The following is an 18,051-nucleotide window of genomic DNA, read 5'->3' as shown; positions in this document are numbered from 1 at the left end:
GGTGATTTGGGACTTAGGAGCATGATCAGAATGGGTTTTGGAGGTTCGGAGTAGATTTAGGCTAGAACTGGCAAACTTTGGAATTTTAGCATTTTTCGATTGATGAGATTTTGATATAGGGTCGTAATGGAAGTTGGGGAAGGTCCGTTGTGTCATTTGTGATGTGTGTGCAAAATTTCAGGTCATTCAGACGAGTTTGATAGACTTTTTGATCGAATGCAGAATTTGGAAGTTTTTGGATTTCTTAGGTTTGAATCCGATGATGATTTGGTGTTTTGATGTTGTTTTGAGCGTTCTGAGGGCTGGAACAAGTTTGAATGATGTTATGGGATATGTTGACATGTTCGGTTGAGGTCTCAAGGGCCTCGGGTGAGTTTCGGGTAGTTGAACGGATCAAATTCATGTTGGAGAAGTTGCAGATTTCTGTTGTTGGTGTTTCAGACATTTGGCCTTCGCGTTCGTGAGTGGACTCTTACGTTCGTGAAGGGATGTATTGTGAGGCAGGAATTTTGGCCTTCGCGTTCGTGATATGGGTCCCGTGTTCGTGAAGGGTTGGGTTCAGCGTTCATCGTGAACGCGATGAGTTGCCCGCGTTCGTGTAGAGTAAATGGGAGAATTTGTGTCTCGGTTCATTTGAGCTTCGAGTTCGAGAGCTAGAGGTCGCATTTGCGATGGGTTGAGGAGTTTCGCGTTCAGGATGTCGCATTTGTGATGAAGGATTTAAGTGGTCAACGGACTTTGTGCTTCGCGAACGCGAGGCGTTGACCGCATTCGTGAAGAAGGAAAGGGTCACCTGGACAAAATGTTTAAATAGCCATTATCCGCGATATTAATATTTTAAATGATATTTTGGGTTGAGCATCATGTTTTACCATTGCCCGAGTCGCTTGAGAGATTTCTAACTGAATCACACCGAGGGCCTGTGTGGTGAGAATATTATGGGATCGGGCTGCGCGGCGTAATAATGTTGTAATGATTCATGATTATGAGGCCGATGGCCTGATTTGTTACGCCACGAGGTGGCTTGTTATGAGGCTGAGGGTCAATTTGATTATGCCACGAGATGGCTTGTTATAGCGCTTGGGCTATAGGAGGCCTTTTAGTGTCTGCACCCCCTAGTGAGCGCGGGTACCCAATGTGAGATGTGATATTTCCCAAAGGGCAGTTGTTGTTTCATGTTATTTCCCGAGGGGCTGATACGAGTGATTGTGAGGTAGCCCGAGGGGCTGGTTCTGTTGGTATTCTGCCCGAGAAGCGGTTATGGTACTTGTTTTTCCTCGAGGGGATGATTTATGTTACTATCCTTTTCTCACTGTTTTCATCACTCGTTTGAACTACTGAAAGATGTATTAAAAAAGTTTTTACTGAACTGAGACGTTTTCACAAGTTTTACTGTTTTACTGCATTGTTCTAGATACTATTTTGTTGTAGCATTATGCTATGGTTTACGTGTTTTCTTAATACTCCGCTGCCTTTACTTTTATTACTTACTGAGTTGGCATACTCACATTACTCCCTGCACCCTGATTGTAGATCCAGGAGTCTTGGGTATCGCCAATGAGTGCTGATTTGTCATCCAGCAGGCCTTTGAAGTTTACTAGTGTCACGACCCAAAATAGGCCCGGTCGTGATGGTGCATATCGTGAAACTACGCCAGCCGACACAAATCCCGAACCAACCATTATTCAATAAAAGTTATTCTTATACCATTTATTAATCAAAAATATAATGATGTGAATTTAAAATAATAGTGCAAAATAAATATACAAGCCTGACATCGGGGTGTCACTAGTAATGAGCATCTACTAAAACCTGAATACAACGAAAAGTCTGAAAAATGCACTAAATGCAGTCTAATGAAAACAAGAGGGAGAAAAGTTTTGCTCTGAATGCGAGGAAGCTACCTTGCTAAAACTCTGATGTCTCTGCCTCTAAGTGATCAATGTCACACCTCCTTTTTCTACCTACACCCCCAGAAGAGGGCGTAAAGGAGTTTTTCCAATTAAAGAACAATCGGAACGGGATTTAATTATTAATGATTCAGAGTCGCCACTTGGGATATTAATGGTGTCCCAAGTCACCGGTTGAATCCCGAACCGAGGGAAAATATGACTCTGTTAACAGTCCGCGAACCAGAAATTCGGGTAAGGAATTCTGTTAATCCGGGAGAAGGTGTTAGGCATTCCCGGGTTCCGTGGTTCTAGCACGGTCGCTTAACTGTTGTGTTTAATTTCATTTGATTTTAATACATGCTAGCTTATGTGCCTTTTATTTGTAAACCACTTTTTATCATTATTTATTTTAAAAGAATTGCGACGTCGTGAAAACACGTTTCGAACCACGTCGCAATCAATGCACCCGCGGTTGTTGACACATTTCGACTTCGTCATTTGGGTCACATAAATGCGCACCCGAGTTTAGGAACGTAAATTATTAAATTAGCGCGCCTAAAGCAACTACGCGTTTGCAACTTTGCGAGGGCCATGGAAAGTCCACTAGGTGGCACGCCTCGAATTCTAAGGAATGAAATATCAATTAAGTAAGGGCCATGCATTTTGAGATTTTATTTGGCACGACACGCCTCGAATTCTAAGGAATCAAATATTAATTAAATAAGGGCCATGCATTTTGAGATTTTATTTGGCACGGCACGCCTCGAATTATTTTAAAAGGATTTTTACTTAACTAAATCAGACTACGATGTCTTTGAATTAATTAATATCCTAAAAACTAATTTAAGATAAACGACGTGATCATATGAACTAACAATTTGCTAATAAATCAACTAAATGAAACAAAATGCAAAGAAAATTTACTTCATTCGCAACTTTTATAACAAACAGAAGCATGTAGTCATCTATTGAGCATTATTTCTTAGTTATATACAGTTATCATCTTCACTTGTTTTATGATGCAATAACACGGATATTAGAGCAAACGACTTCAACATATAATCGTGACCACAAAACTCTTATTAACCCAACAACCAAAAGTCAAGAAATTAGAAAATATCACGGCAACCTAAGAAACACTCAATCAAATCTACATCGTCTTCAATATCCACAAACAAAGTGTTAACACTCAGAATCACTAGAAATTGACAATTCGATCAATCGTACAATGGCTCACCCAAGGTTTTTGTTCACTATAAATAAATTAAGACAGATAGAGTAGTAAATGCACGAACTTGAGAAAAGCAGTTTTCGATTAATAACGAGATTCCGGCAATTACATGAAACAAAAGAAAATCACGACTTCGATTAGAATTTGAAGTAAACGATCAGTCCAGATAGAACCACGAGCTACCTTGGACGGCAACAAAACTTCGAAACCCCCCTCAGTGCCTCAATCGAACAATTTGGGAGTAATATGGATTTGTTGTCAGCTTTAGACACTTTAAACAAAGTGTATACAAGTGTGTGTGAGTGTAATGGCTGCTTCATTTCTTTGGAGAAAAAGCCATGGTTGAGGCTGCATCGAAGAAGAACGACGGGGTCTGTTTGCTTGTGCCTAAAAATGTGGCGGATCCGATTTGCTTAGAGGTCTTTTTGTTTTCTATGAAGAAGAAGAAACGTGGGGGAGGGGGGCGTTCAGTGTTCAGAGGCTATGGAGATTTGGAGATTGGGGTCGTTGGTTTCAGGGGGTGGTGGGGTGCGAAGAAGATGATCCGTGTGGGGGTGGGTCGTTTCTCTTGTGTCTCTGCGACGCAGCTTTCTGATCTTTTCAGCTCCTTTTGTCCGTTCTTCCCCCTAATTTTTTAGGCTTTGTTTAATATATATAGGTCTAGGTTAGTGGTAGGGTTTTAGGTTAAGGGGTATGGGCCTAGGAATTATGGGGTTGGCAATTGTGGGCTAGGTTCAAAATTAGGCCAAAAGATGGGTTGCTCGAGCCCAAGCTCTATTCTTTTGCCGCGAATGAGATTAAAAATACGCGCCCATTGTTAATTATTTCTACTATTCAAATAATTATTAAAATAAAACTAACCATTAAAATAAATCTATTTTTGGTATTTTCAAAATATCATATTAAAATAAAAATACGATACTATTGTTGTATATATTTTTAAGATTTTTTTTAATTAAAAATGACTACAAAACATAAATGAACCTATTTTTGTGATTTTGTTTTCTTGTAATAAAATAGAGTAAAAGAGTCAAATTTACTTAGAATATCTATATTAGGCCTAAATTAAATATTTTACGCTAATATATAAAAGATCTTGGGGAGGGTCAAAAATCACATGTCTACAGCTGCCCCTCTTTGACTGGAAACGTACAGAGTTTTTCAGACAAAGACTGACTAGACAGGTTTTTGACCCGACCCTTATTTGGAAAGGCTAAAACTGAAAGAGAGGGGAATGTGACCGAGCCCTGGTATCTGGGCTGCCTACATAACCTTGGCTATAAAGGAATCAGGCCACGTGTAGTTCAGAAATGAGTGAGATGACGGAGTATGCCGAGGTGGAGATCCGGTCGAGGTGCCGTTCCATCGAGGTTCCGGTCTGCTGTCCCTGTTATTACATCAAAAATCAAAATATGAAAAAGACTAGTTAAGCCTATCGACTATGAGCTACAAGATTCCTATCTATAAGTCTTCTGAAGCTTGATCTTGAGTCTTGAATGGTTCTTCATGCAGACTTTAGATTTGAACCTTGACACTTGTTAGCTGCAGGTGCTAGCTCATTCTTCTACAGCTTTTGGGTCAGGACCGGACATGTAGTGCTTGTGACCTCGGCCATGTCTTGAGCACCTCACATCCTTCATTAACTTCTGAATTTCATTTTGAATTGAATTCCCTTTTTTTCCAGGTGGGCGCCTGATTGCTGAACCTGAACTATCTTCCCTTGTTACTTGACACTATTTTCCCTTACACTTTGAACCATTTTCCCTGAAACTCGAACTGTCTTCCTTCGAAACTGTTTTCCCTAGAAATTTGAGTTGTTTTCCCTTGTTCTCCAGGTGGGCGCCTGATTACAACAAAATAGACAAAACAAAGAAATTTTCTGCCCAGTTTGCACTAGGAAGATTTGTGAGTTGTTAGCAAAATTGTAAACCACCTGTATTATTAATGCAATGAAGAAATTAAACTAAAGAATAGACTAGGAAAACTGTAAACTAAGCTTGACTAAAGTAAAAACTGACCCTATTCTCCAGGCGGGGCTCCTGATTGCTGAACTTGAAATTGAATGTATTCCTCTGTTATCCAGGCGGGCTCCTAACTGTTGAACTTGAAATTGAAATGTTTTCCTCTATTATCCAGGCGGGCTCCTGACTTCATAAAAATAAACGAACCAAGAAAACTTTCTGCCCCAGTTTGGAAACTGGGTACATGTTACTTGATATTAATAAGAATTTGACTAAAACTTGACTTGAAATACCTCTGTTATATAGGCGGACTCCTGATTTCCGAAACTTGAATTGTATGTCTCTATTCTCCAGGCAGACTCCTGACTACCGAAACTTGAATTGTATGCCTCTGTTCTTCAGGAGGGCTCCTGACTTCAAGAAGACAAAAAGAATCGATTGAAAACTAAAATTTGAATTGTATCACCTCCGTTCTTCAGACGGGCTCCTGATTGCTAAAACTTGAATTGTGATAAGACTGGAATGCAATTTTTTTTTAAAAAAAAATTAAAGACTAAAATGTATCTTAAAATTTAAAATTTATCTTAGGTGAAAAATTCATCAGACTAAGATTTTTATCTTAGGTGAAAGATTCGACTGACTCCGACTTCTGCCTTTATCTTAGGTGAAAGATTCATCGGACTAAGATTTTATCTTAGGTGAAAAATTCAACAAACTAAGATTTCTTTATCTTAGGTGAAAGATTCAACAGACTAAGATTTCTTTATCTTAGGTGAAAAATTCATCAGACTAAGATTTTCATCTTAGGAGAAAGATTCAACAGACTAAGATTTTTATCTTTACCTTAGGTGAAAAATTCATCAGACTAAGATTTTCATCTTAGGAGAAAGATTCAACAGACTAAGATTGTGACTCTAGGAGATAATTCATCTTAGGTGAAAAATTCATCAGACTAAGATTTTTATTTTAGGTGAAAGATTCGACTGACTAAGATTTATCTTTATCTTAGGTGAAAAATCCATCAGACTAAGATTTCCATCTTAGGAAAAAGATTCAATCAGACTAAGATTTTTATCTTTATCTTAGGTGAATAATTCATCAGACTAAGATTTTTATTTTTATCTTAGGTGAAAAATTCATCAGACTAAGATTTTCATCTTAGGAGAAAGATTCAACAGACTAAGATTGTGACTCTAGGAGATAATTCATCAGACTAAGATTTTCATCTTAGGAGAAAGATTCAACAGACTAAGATTGTAACTCTAGGAGATAATTCATCAGACTAGGTCCATTTTTGTGTGATCTCAGGAGGAAGATTCATCAGACTGAGATTTTGACTCAAGTAGATAATTCATCAGACTAGGTCCATTTTTGTGATCCCGACTTTCTTAATTTTCCAAATTCCAACTTCCATTCTTTTCAAATTCTGCCTTCCTTTCTTGTTCCCAAATTATGCCTTCCTTCCCTTTTTTCGACTTCTGCCTTCCCCTTCTTTAAATTATGCCTTCCTTTCTTTCTCCTCAAATTCTGCCTTCATCTTTTTCCAAATTATGCCTTCCTTTCTTTTTTTCGACTTTTGTCTTCCCCTTCTTCAAATTATGCCTTCCTTTCTTTTTCCTCAAATTCTGCCTTCCCTTCTTTTTTCCAACTTCTGCCTTTATCTAAATTATGCCCTCCTTTCTTTTCCTACTTCTGCCTTTATCTTTTCCCAAATTATGACTTCCTTTTATTTTTCCAACTTTTGCATTTATCTTAGGTGAGAGATTCATCAAACTAAGATTTTTATCTTAGGTGAAAAATTTATCAGACTAAGATTTCTTTTAACCATTTTCCTTCAAAAATTTGTTTTATCTACCCACTAACTTAAATTATCTTCTTTCAGAACTGCTTCCTTAAAAACTGGTGTTGTCCTCCTTCAAAAAAAACCACTTCCCTAAAAACTAGTGTTTCATTCCTCCAAAAATTACTTTTCTTAGAACTGGTGTTTCTTTCCTGAAAACTACTTTCCTCTTTTTTTTTCGACTTCTGTCTTCTTCTTCTTTAAATTATGCCTTCCTTTCTTTCTCCTCAAATTATGCCTTCATCTTTTTCCAAATTATGCCTTCCTTTCGTTTTTTTAACTTCTGTCTTTATCTTAGGTGAAATATTCATCGGACTAAGATTTTTATCTTAGGTGAAAGATTCATCGGACTAAGATTTTTATCTTAGGTGAAAAATTCAACAGACTAAGATTTCTTTATCTTAGGTGAAAGATTCAACAGACTAAGATTTCTTTATCTTAGGTGAAAAATTCATCAGACTAAGATTTCTTTATCTTAGGTGAAAGATTCAACAGACTAAGATTTCTTTATCTTAGGTGAAAAATTCATCAGACTAAGATTTTCATCTTAGGAGAAAGATTCAACAGACTAAGATTTTTATCTTTACCTTAGGTGAAAAATTCATCAGACTAAGATTTTCATCTTAGGAGAAAGATTCAACAGACTAAGATTGTGACTCTAGGAGATAATTCATCTTAGGTGAAAAATTCATCAGACTAAGATTTTTATTTTAGGTGAAAGATTCGACTGACTAAGATTTATCTTTATCTTAGGTGAAAAATCCATCAGACTAAGATTTCCATCTTAGGAAAAAGATTCAATCAGACTAAGATTTTTATCTTTATCTTAGGTGAATAATTCATCAGACTAAGATTTTTATTTTTATCTTAGGTGAAAAATTCATCAGACTAAGATTTTCATCTTAGGAGAAAGATTCAACAGACTAAGATTGTGACTCTAGGAGATAATTCATCAGACTAAGATTTTCATCTTAGGAGAAAGATTCAACAGACTAAGATTGTAACTCTAGGAGATAATTCATCAGACTAGGTCCATTTTTGTGTGATCTCAGGAGGAAGATTCATCAGACTGAGATTTTGACTCAAGTAGATAATTCATCAGACTAGGTCCATTTTTGTGATCCCGACTTTCTTAATTTTCCAAATTCCAACTTCCATTCTTTTCAAATTCTGCCTTCCTTTCTTGTTCCCAAATTATGCCTTCCTTCCCTTTTTTCGACTTCTGCCTTCCCCTTCTTTAAATTATGCCTTCCTTTCTTTCTCCTCAAATTCTGCCTTCATCTTTTTCCAAATTATGCCTTCCTTTCTTTTTTTCGACTTTTGTCTTCCCCTTCTTCAAATTATGCCTTCCTTTCTTTTTCCTCAAATTCTGCCTTCCCTTCTTTTTTCCAACTTCTGCCTTTATCTAAATTATGCCCTCCTTTCTTTTCCTACTTCTGCCTTTATCTTTTCCCAAATTATGACTTCCTTTTATTTTTCCAACTTTTGCATTTATCTTAGGTGAGAGATTCATCAAACTAAGATTTTTATCTTAGGTGAAAAATTCATCAGACTAAGATTTCTTTTAACCATTTTCCTTCAAAAATTTGTTTTATCTACCCACTAACTTAAATTATCTTCTTTCAGAACTGCTTCCTTAAAAACTGGTGTTGTCCTCCTTCAAAAAAAACCACTTCCCTAAAAACTAGTGTTTCATTCCTCCAAAAATTACTTTTCTTAGAACTGGTGTTTCTTTCCTGAAAACTACTTTCCTCTTTTTTTTTCGACTTCTGTCTTCTTCTTCTTTAAATTATGCCTTCCTTTCTTTCTCCTCAAATTATGCCTTCATCTTTTTCCAAATTATGCCTTCATCTTTTCCCAAATTATGCCTTCCTTTCGTTTTTCCAACTTCTGCCTTTATCTTAGGTGAAAGATTCATCGGACTAAGATTTTTATCTTAGGTGAAAAATTCAACAGACTAAGATTTCTTTATCTTAGGTGAAAGATTCAACAGACTAAGATTTCTTTATCTTAGGTGAAAAATTCATCAGACTAAGATTTCTTTTAACCATTTTCCTTCAAAATTTGTTTTATCTACCCACTAACTTAAATTATCTTCTTTCAGAACTGCTTCCCTAAAACTGGTGTTGTCCTCCTTAAAAAAAACTCTTCCCTAAAAACTAGTGTTTCATTCCTCCAAAAATTACTTTTCTTAGAACTGGTGTTTCTTTCCTGAAAACTACATCCCTCTCTTTTTCTCTCTTTTTTTTAAAACACTTGTATTGACCTTCATGTTCTTCAGATGGGTACCCGGAAAAAAAAATTTCAACACGACAGAAAATTTTCTGCCCCAGTTTGATAATCCTCCTGTAGCATATCTTTCTGCCATCAATAACATTTCCATGCTCCTGTTTCAAATCAAAGAAAATTCTGTCAGTTTAAAAGTGCGGTAGTTGGTTGTGGTACTCCCGTTGGGATGACTTTCCTTTTCTCCTTTCCATGCTTTGCGTTGTCCGACTATCTTTAAAACTTGGCTGATAACTTCCGCCCTTCTTGACGACTATCTCTTAATTATTACTTCTAGTCTTCTTATCTGACCCCATATGTTTTTTGTGACAACTGATTCTTCTTGAAGGACTTGCATGTTTACTGATTAACCACTTTCCCCGTCATCTGTGTCACTGAAATACCCTTTTTCCCCGTTCAATCCCAATACCCTCTATCTGTTGCATTATTCCTTAACCGACATCTACCAAACTTTGTGTTTCATAAGGATCCCAAAGTATGTTGATTATGACCAGCTCAGTGCTCTTGCTATTTTTCCTGACTTGTGACCCCATTTTGTGCAATTGGAAAGCTGGTGGAAAATTTTGAAGTCATTCCTCACTTGTTATGACCAAAAGACTCAAAAAGGGGAAATAAACAAAACGAAAGGAACAAAGTAAAGGACAATAGTAAGATATGATTCCTAACAAGAAAACTACACAGTAGAAACCTATCGGATGTGGATACCGACTCTAATGACCTTGACATGCACCTGCAACCTATTCTGTTAAGCAAATCTGATGTTCATCTCTTGTTCCTTTTTGCTGTGAAACTGGGCTTCATTGCTCCGCTTATCCAATTTGATTCGCATTCCTTATTCGGCTTGTAGTGCCCCAGAGGGTTTTCACCATCAAACCTCTCTCATTTCGTTCTTTATCTCAACTTACTGTCGCCTCAAGGTGCCCGTGAAGGTTTTCACCAATAAGACTCTCTCATTTCTTATTTCTCCCAGCTTTCATCACCTTGCGATACCCATGAGGACTTTCATTAATAAGATTCTCTCATTTTCATTTTCCTTGTTTGGACCGGAGTGTTGTCCCTAACATGAATTACCTTACCTGCTTGACTTGGCATTTCTCAAAGACTGATCAGAAGGTCTTTCTTTGGACCGTAATGTAGGCTTTTGGATGGGTTAGAAAGAAAGGGTATAAAAGACTCAAAACAATTTCAAAATGGGTTAAAATTACAACTTTCGGAATCCAACTTCTCACAATTACCACAATTTCTGCCCCAGTTTCTTGCTTGGGGACTTTTGGATTTTTATTTTGGTATGACTGAACCTCATAGAGGCTGCCTACGTACCCTTTCGGGATCAAGTCAAACGTAGTTCACGTCATAGGAATTACTTTTTTTTTATGTTTTCTTTCTCTTCTTTTCTTTTCTGTTCTTCTTTTCTTCTTTTCTTTCACTTTCCTTTCTTTTCTTTTCTTTTCTTTCTTTTCTTTTCTTTTCTTTATTTTCTTTTCTTTTCTTTTCTTTTTCTCTTTCCTTCCTTTTTTTTCTTTTCATTTGCTTATTTGCGGCAATTGTGTTTCTTAATTGTGTCATTGATTCCGAAAGAGGGGTACGAAAGAAAATAAACACGGCTCATAAGGGGTAACAATGGAAAAAAGTGTTTGGATAGCAGAACAAAATGCCTTCGTCATTTCAATCCTCAAGACATGGCTAAGGCAAACCAATACGACTAATGCACAGAAATTACACATAGTATATCCTGACCGCCTCAGAGTTGATGGCCATTTTCACACATTTTCCTGCTACATCTGTCAAATATAATGCACCATTGGGCAACACTCTTACTCTTATTACCACGACCGGCCCCCTGTCGATTTGGCCAACTTGCTTTTAGGGTTTCTTTATATTCTATCTGCCCCAGTTTCACATGGTTCGGGCGTCAAACAATCTCAAAACGTCCAAATTTGTTCTCATTTCCTCAGGTGCCCCTATCGCTTTCAAAATGGTCTCATTGCTTCGCAACTTTTGAAGATCCGACTGAGAATTATGCGTGCATGTCATGGCACTAGAACCAGCATTAGACAAAAGACAAAACAAAAGGATAGAAAAGAACTAAACGAAGAAAAATGATTGGAAGTAACAAAAGACCAGAATTTTGCATTTAGACAACGATGAAATAACTCGAATAACAAAACAAGCAAACAAACTGGACTACAACCCTAGAATGAACCTGAAACATCCATGGACAACACTTAAACGAACCACTGCGACTAAACAAGCTAGGATAAGTGGGTTTGATCACAAGACAATATCCGGATTACAACTCTGCAAATAACCCGGACAACAGAAATGACAGCAAAATGGACCACCAAAGCTCCTCCCCAGCTGACTTAGGAATGGAGCATCTTTCCAATTACCAAGCACAACATTTTAGCCACTAAGCTTCGCATCCATATTGCCATGACTACTATCTGCGTCAGTATCTTCAACTTCAGTCAACAAGTTCCCACGAGGATTCTCATACCCTATGTCACCGGGCATCATCCCTACCAAGTGTGCCTCCTCATGTAAGGGATGCAACGTGATATTCTGGGTGCCACTATCTTGAATCAAATTTTCCCGGATCATCCTTTCTATTTCTCTTTTCAAATCCTGACAATTTTCCACATTGTGCTCCAGGCATTGGAGTGGTATTCACACCTTTTAGATGAGTCAAAGCTTCTCGCACGTCGGTCCACCTGATTTGGAGGAATGGGTGCAATCATGTCATGTTGTTTTAACTTCTCAAATAAGCTTGCATAGGACTCTCCTATTGGTGTAAAACTATCTTTCAACTTTTGTTTCTTTCTATACCCCTGGCTTGGATGTGGGTTATAAGGTAGCTGAAATTTTTGCGGGAGCGGGTGGAGATTTTGTGATACTCGTGCTCGCTTTCTTGGGTGATTTGATGGCTGGGCAACATACTGGGAAGGATCAACAAAGTATGGGGGGTTTGGAAGTAGATAGTAATGCTTAAGGGGGTCATGGGAAACTTGATGAGGTTGCACATACCTTCGAGATGTTCTCCTAGGACCTCTTCTCGACCCTGATATCACCATGATTTCTTCATCCCCCTCATTCGTGTTACCAGCTTCAATTTGGACAGCTAGAGCTGCAGCTTTAAGAGCTCTTTGACTTATAATTCTGCCTGTCTTAAGACCGTTCTCCACCATTTCTCCCATTTTGATTGCTTCCGGGAAGGATTTACCCACTGCGGATGTCATGTATTGAAAATAATCTGGCTCTTGAGCCTGTATAAAGATAGTGATTAACTCATGGTCATCCATGGGTGGCTTAGCTCTAGCTGCCTGCTCTCTCCATTTGATGGCATATTCCCTGAAACTTTCAGTTGGTTTCTTTTTTAGGTTAGAAAGGGAAATGCGGTCTGGGGCGATGTCGATGTTGTATTGAAACTGTTTGACAAAGGCTCGTGCCATGTCATCCCAGACGTACCAGCAAGATGTGTATTGATCAAAAAACCATTCAGATGCTACTCCCGAGAGGCTTTCCCCAAAATAAGCTATAAGTAATTCTTCATTTCTTCCCATACCTCTCAATTGGTTGCAATACCTTTTCAGGTGGGCTATGGGGTCTCCATGTCCATTGTACTTTTCGAATTTGGGAACCTTAAAACCAGGCAACAAGTGGACATCGGGGAACATGCATAGATCTCTGAAGGCAACGCTCTTTTGACTTGCCATTGCTTGCGTGTTTTTCAACCGTTGTTCTAGTCTTTTCACTCTTTGGGTTATTTCTTCCTGTACTCTCTTTCGGGCAGACTTCTCGATGTTTACAGGAAGCTCAAACAAGTACGAGTGGTACTCGGGATAGTGGTACTGTTCTTGCTGTGTAGCAAATCGTGACTCGTGACAAGGCTGTCCTTGACCATTGGCACAGGCTTGACGTATTTTGGTCATTTGTTGTTTCAGTGTTCTATTTTCCTCAACCACAGTAGACCCTTGTTGAACCCTCTGACCCTGAGTCTCTTGAGCATTCATAACAGCTTCGATGTCAGTTATCATTTTTCCTCAGATCTTCTGTTTCCAGCTTACCACAAACCAACCACCTCAACTTTCTTCACAATTCAAAACAAAACATGTTAGAATGGATTGAGTTGGTCCTCATTATTAACAACATCTTTTCCATTTTTTTTATTCAATTCTTCTTTTCCATTTTTCATTAATTTTTTTTTTTGGTTGCGGTCGAATCTTATGGAGATTGCCTACGTATCATGACCCCTCATGAATCAGATCGTGCGTAGTTCTTGCAAATAAAATGTAAACGACAATAAAACATTTTTTGGAATTTTCCATTTTTATAATAACAAAAAAACTAATCAACTTAATGATGAAATACAGACTCGAAAATCAAACGACCCATATACTCTAATCAAAAGAAATACAAACCCCAAAAATGACAGATTCCTTCCCCTATATGCCAATTTTGACCCAAAATCTGAACGGTATTCACTTGACTACTGACTTTTTTTTTCTTGTTTTTCCAAATTAAATTAAACGATCCGGTATTGCAAACACGGCCTTCCAGCGCCTCGGGGACGAAGATTTTAAGGTTGTGAGGGTCAGAATCAAAATATGACCAAAGGTGGCTGTTTGCGCAAAGTCAGCCTTCCGGTGCCCAGTTTGGGAACATTTGGCTATTTTGACAAAAACGGCATCACTTGGTTTATTTATGACAAAAATTAAAATTTTGATATTTTTTGGGCTATTTTTGTAAAGGGGAGGTTGGACCCGATGAAGGTTGTCTATGTATCTCACGCCCTGTGAGAATCAAACCATGCGTAGTTCGGGCAAATTAACCGAACTATTTTAAAACAATACTCTTTTTCATTTTCAATTTTTCTTTTTCAACAAACAATAAACAACCTATTTTCCAAACTAAGAATAAAAGACTCTTTTTTTTCAGCAGATACTTTCCGAAATAAAAGACTCCTTTTTTTCTATATTTTTTTTTGCTTTTAGTAAAGCAGATTATTAGAAATAAAGCATTTTCCCTTTTCATTTTCTCAAAATTTCGGCAGAGTTTCGACAGTGTTTGGGCATTGGGTTTTTAACTCCCTAACTGTTATTTCTCTTTTTTTCTTTTTTCTTTTTTTTTTTTCAAATTTCCACCATTTTCGAGATTCAGAAACCGGTCAACATACAAGTTCGGAACAAATAAACGCACAGCACAAGAGAATGCATCAATATGGTCTTTTCATTTCAGATTGCTAGTCCTAGACGGACCCAACCTCTGTGTTGAGTCCCCTAAGTCAAATGCAACGTGATGCAAATAAGCGTTCCTACTAGGGATCCGGCATGAAGTCACGTTATTCTATGTTCAAAACCTGGGTCAGTGTTCTAGACTGTGTACCCGAGCGGACAACTCGAGTCGAGGAGGGGGCAACTTACCGGGAACCAAAAGGCCATCCAGCTTCGTAACTTGTCCGGCCTCTTTCTTATTTCAAGGTATGACACTAACAGAATAGGGAGTCTCAACCAGTAAGCACATCACCGGAGGTGAAGAGATAAAGGTGTCTGCACAGTTTATATACAGTTCAGATAATATCAAAGCAGTAACATTTAGCACATTCAACACAAAACATGTAGGAAAATCAGATACAATTAAATATAGCAATTTATCTAAGCTCGAATTCTGAACCCTGAACCAGAGATTCTGGGTTCGGTCTCTAGCAGAGTCGCCAGAGCTGTCACACCTCCTTTTTTTCACTACACCGGTAAGGGCGTAAAGGAGTTTTTCCAATTAAAGGACAATCAGAACGGGATTTAATTATTAATGATTCAGAGTCGCCACTTGGGATATTAATGGTGTCCCAAGTCACCGGTTGAATCCCGAACCGAGGAAAAATATGACTCTGTTAACAACCCGCGAACCAGAAATCCGCGTAAGGAATTCTGTTAACCCGGGAGAAGGTGTTAGGCATTCCCGGGTTCCGTGGTTCTAGCACGGTCGCTTAACTATTGTGTTTAATTTCATTTTTTAATACATGCTAGCTTATGTGCCTTTTATTTGTAAACCACTTTTTATCATTATTTATTTTAAAATAATTGCGACGTCGTGAAAACGCGTTTCGAACCACGTCGCAATCAATGCACCCGCGGTTGTCGACACATTTCGACTTCGTGGAGATTTGGCTTTGGGTCACATAAATGCACACCCGAGTTTAGGAACGTAAATTATTAAATTAGCGCGCCTAAAACAACTACGCGTTTGCAACTTTGCAAGGGCCATGGAAAGTCCACTAGGTGGCACGCCTCGAATTCTAAGGAATCAAATATCAATTAAATAAGGGCCATGCATTTTGAGATTTTATTTGGCACGACACGCCTCGAATTCTAAGGAATCAAATATCAATTAAATAAGGGCCATGCATTTTGAGATTTTATTTGGCACGGCACGCCTCGAATTATTTTAAAAGGATTTTTACTTAACTAAATCAGACTACGATGTCTTTGAATTAATTAATATCCTAAAAACTAATTTAAGATAAACGACGTGATCATATGAACTAACAATTTGCTAATAAATCAACTAAATGAAACAAAATGCAAAGAAAATTTACTTCATTCGCAACTTTTATAACAAACAGAAGCATGTAGTCATCTATTGAGCATTATTTCTTAGTTATATACAGTTATCATCTTCACTTGTTTTATGATGCAATAACACAGATATTAGAGCAAACGACTTCAACATATAATCGTGACCACAGAACTCTTATTAACCTAACAACCAAAAGTCAAGAAATTAGAAAATATCACGGCAACCCAAGAAAAACTCAATCAAATCCACATCGTCTTCAATATCGACAAACAAAGTGTTAACACTTAGAATCACTAGAAATTGACAATTCGATCAATCGTACAATGGCTCACCCAAGGTTTTTGTTCACTATAAATAAATTAACACAGGTAGAGTAGTAAATGCACGAACCTGAGAAAAGCAGTTTTCGATTAATAACGAGATTCCGGCAATTACATGAAACAAAAGAAAACCACGACTTCGATCAGAATTTGAAGCAAACGATCAGTCCGGACAGAACCACGAGCCGCCTCAGACGGCAACAAAACTTCGAAACCCCCCTCAGTGCCTCAATCGAACAATTTGGGAGTAATCTGGATTTGTTGTCAGCTTTAGACTCTTTAAACAAAGTGTATACAAGTGTGTGTGAGTGTAATGGCTGCTTCATTTCTTTGGAGAAAAAGCCATGGCTGAGGCTGCGTTGAAGAAGAACGACGAGGTCTGTTTGCTTGTTCCTAAAAATGTGGCGGATCCGATTTTCTTAGCGGTCTTTTTGTTTTTTATGAAAAAAAAGAAATGTGGGGGAGGGGGGCGTTCAGTGTTCAGCGGCTATGGAGATTTGGAGATTGGGGTCGTTGGTTTCAGGGGGTGGTGGGGTGCGAAGAAGATGATCCGTGTGGGGGTGGGTCGTTTCTCTTGTGTCTCTGCGACGCAGCTTTCTGATCTTTTCAGCTCCTTTTGTCCATTCTTCCCCCTAGTTTTTTAGGCTTTGTTTAATATATATCGGTCTAGGTTAGTGGTAGGATTTTAGGTTAAGGGGTATGGGCCTAGGAATTATGGGCTAGGTCCAAAATTAGGCCTAAAGATGGGTTGCTCGAGCCCAAGCTCTATTCTTTTGCCGCGAATGAGATTAAAAATACGCGCCCATTGTTAATTGTTTCTACTATTCAAATAATTATTAAAATAAAACTAACCATTAAAACAAATTTTTGGTATTTTCAAAATATCATATTAAAATAAAAATACGATACTATTGTTGTATATATTTTTAAGATTTGTTTTAATTAAAAATGACTACAAAACATAAATGAACCTATTTTTGTGATTTTGTTTTCTTGTAATAAAATAGAGTAAAAGAGTCAAAATTACTTAAAATATATATATTATGCCTAAATTAAATATTTTACGCTAATATATAAAAGATCTTGGGGAGGGTCAAAAATCACATGTCTACAATCAACACCCACTACCGAGTTCAGAAATACCTGAATCAGCACACAAAGTGCAGGGAGTAATGAGAGTACTCTAACTCAGTAAGTAATAAAAGTAAATGAAGACTGAGCAGTAAGAAATCACGTAAACCACGTCATAGCACCACAGTAATTATAGTATGTTCCCAAAACAGGATACCATTCAAATCATTTCGTTAAACTTCCAACTTCATTAAAATCCTTTGGAAAATATCTTTCTAACCTTTTCAATAGAGGTTTAATGAAATATATATATAGTAAAAGTGATGAAAATCATAATCGGCCCCTCGGGCAAATCATAGTTCGTATATAGCCCCTCGACAAAACAAAAATTCATAACCATTTCATAACTTAAAAACTTCAGTTTAAATGAAAATTGTTTAAAGCATTTGTTCAACATTTTCAATAGAGGCTCGGTCTAAAGATGAGTGAAAGTAGTAATTAAATTAACATATTCGATAGAAACTCACTTTATGGAGGAGTGAAAAACACTAATTTCATAAACAGGCCCCTCAGGGAAAGCATCACTCATGCACATGTATATATATAGCCCCTAGGGCAAGCCTCTCAGACAGTCATGACTCAACTCTTACCAATCAGTGCTCACACTGAATAGGTACCATATAGTAACCGCTACGGCGTGCAGCCCGATCCATATATCTCTACGGCGTGCAGCCCGATCCATATATATATATAGTCGACTGCGCTCACTGGGGGTGTGCAGACTCCGAAGGGGCTCCTACAGCCCAAGCGTTATATTGCTGCGGCATGCAGCCCAATCCAACATATCGCTGCGGCATGCAGCCCGATCCATATATAT

General features: G+C 37.8%; 1 protein-coding gene across 3 annotated transcripts; it reads right to left on the bottom strand.

Moving 5' to 3' along the window:
- Positions 1-3,187: 3,187 nt before the first annotated feature.
- LOC142181262 (uncharacterized) lies at positions 3,188-16,862 on the bottom strand. Of its 3 annotated transcripts, XR_012709901.1 has the most exons (4): positions 16,174-16,817; positions 14,631-14,756; positions 5,142-5,498; positions 3,188-5,016 (listed from the first exon to the last, which is right to left on the bottom strand). XR_012709901.1 is itself a non-coding variant. In XM_075254174.1 (2 exons), exon 2 carries the CDS (start codon positions 13,242-13,244, stop codon positions 11,829-11,831), a length of 1,416 nt encoding a protein of 471 aa, XP_075110275.1. In that variant the 5' UTR covers positions 13,245-14,756; positions 16,174-16,862; the 3' UTR covers positions 11,235-11,828. The 3 variants fall into 3 exon arrangements, 1 of the variants encoding a protein (XP_075110275.1); XR_012709900.1 differs by having other exon boundaries at positions 3,188-5,498; positions 16,174-16,795; XM_075254174.1 differs by lacking the exons at positions 3,188-5,016; positions 5,142-5,498 and having other exon boundaries at positions 11,235-14,756; positions 16,174-16,862.
- Between the last annotated feature and the right edge of the window lie 1,189 nt (positions 16,863-18,051).

Source organism: Nicotiana tabacum, chromosome 5 (assembly GCF_000715075.1).
Source record: "Nicotiana tabacum cultivar K326 chromosome 5, ASM71507v2, whole genome shotgun sequence".
In the NCBI taxonomy this organism is placed as follows: domain Eukaryota; kingdom Viridiplantae; phylum Streptophyta; class Magnoliopsida; order Solanales; family Solanaceae; genus Nicotiana; species Nicotiana tabacum.
The sequence above is the reverse complement of the archived record's forward strand: the minus strand, read 5'-3'. Positions and strand labels throughout refer to the sequence as shown.

What these genes read in the sequence shown, in the direction of transcription:
- LOC142181262 (XM_075254174.1), bottom strand. Translation starts at nt 13,244, where the DNA reads ATGATAACTGACATCGAAGCTGTTATGAATGCTCAAGAGACTCAGGGT.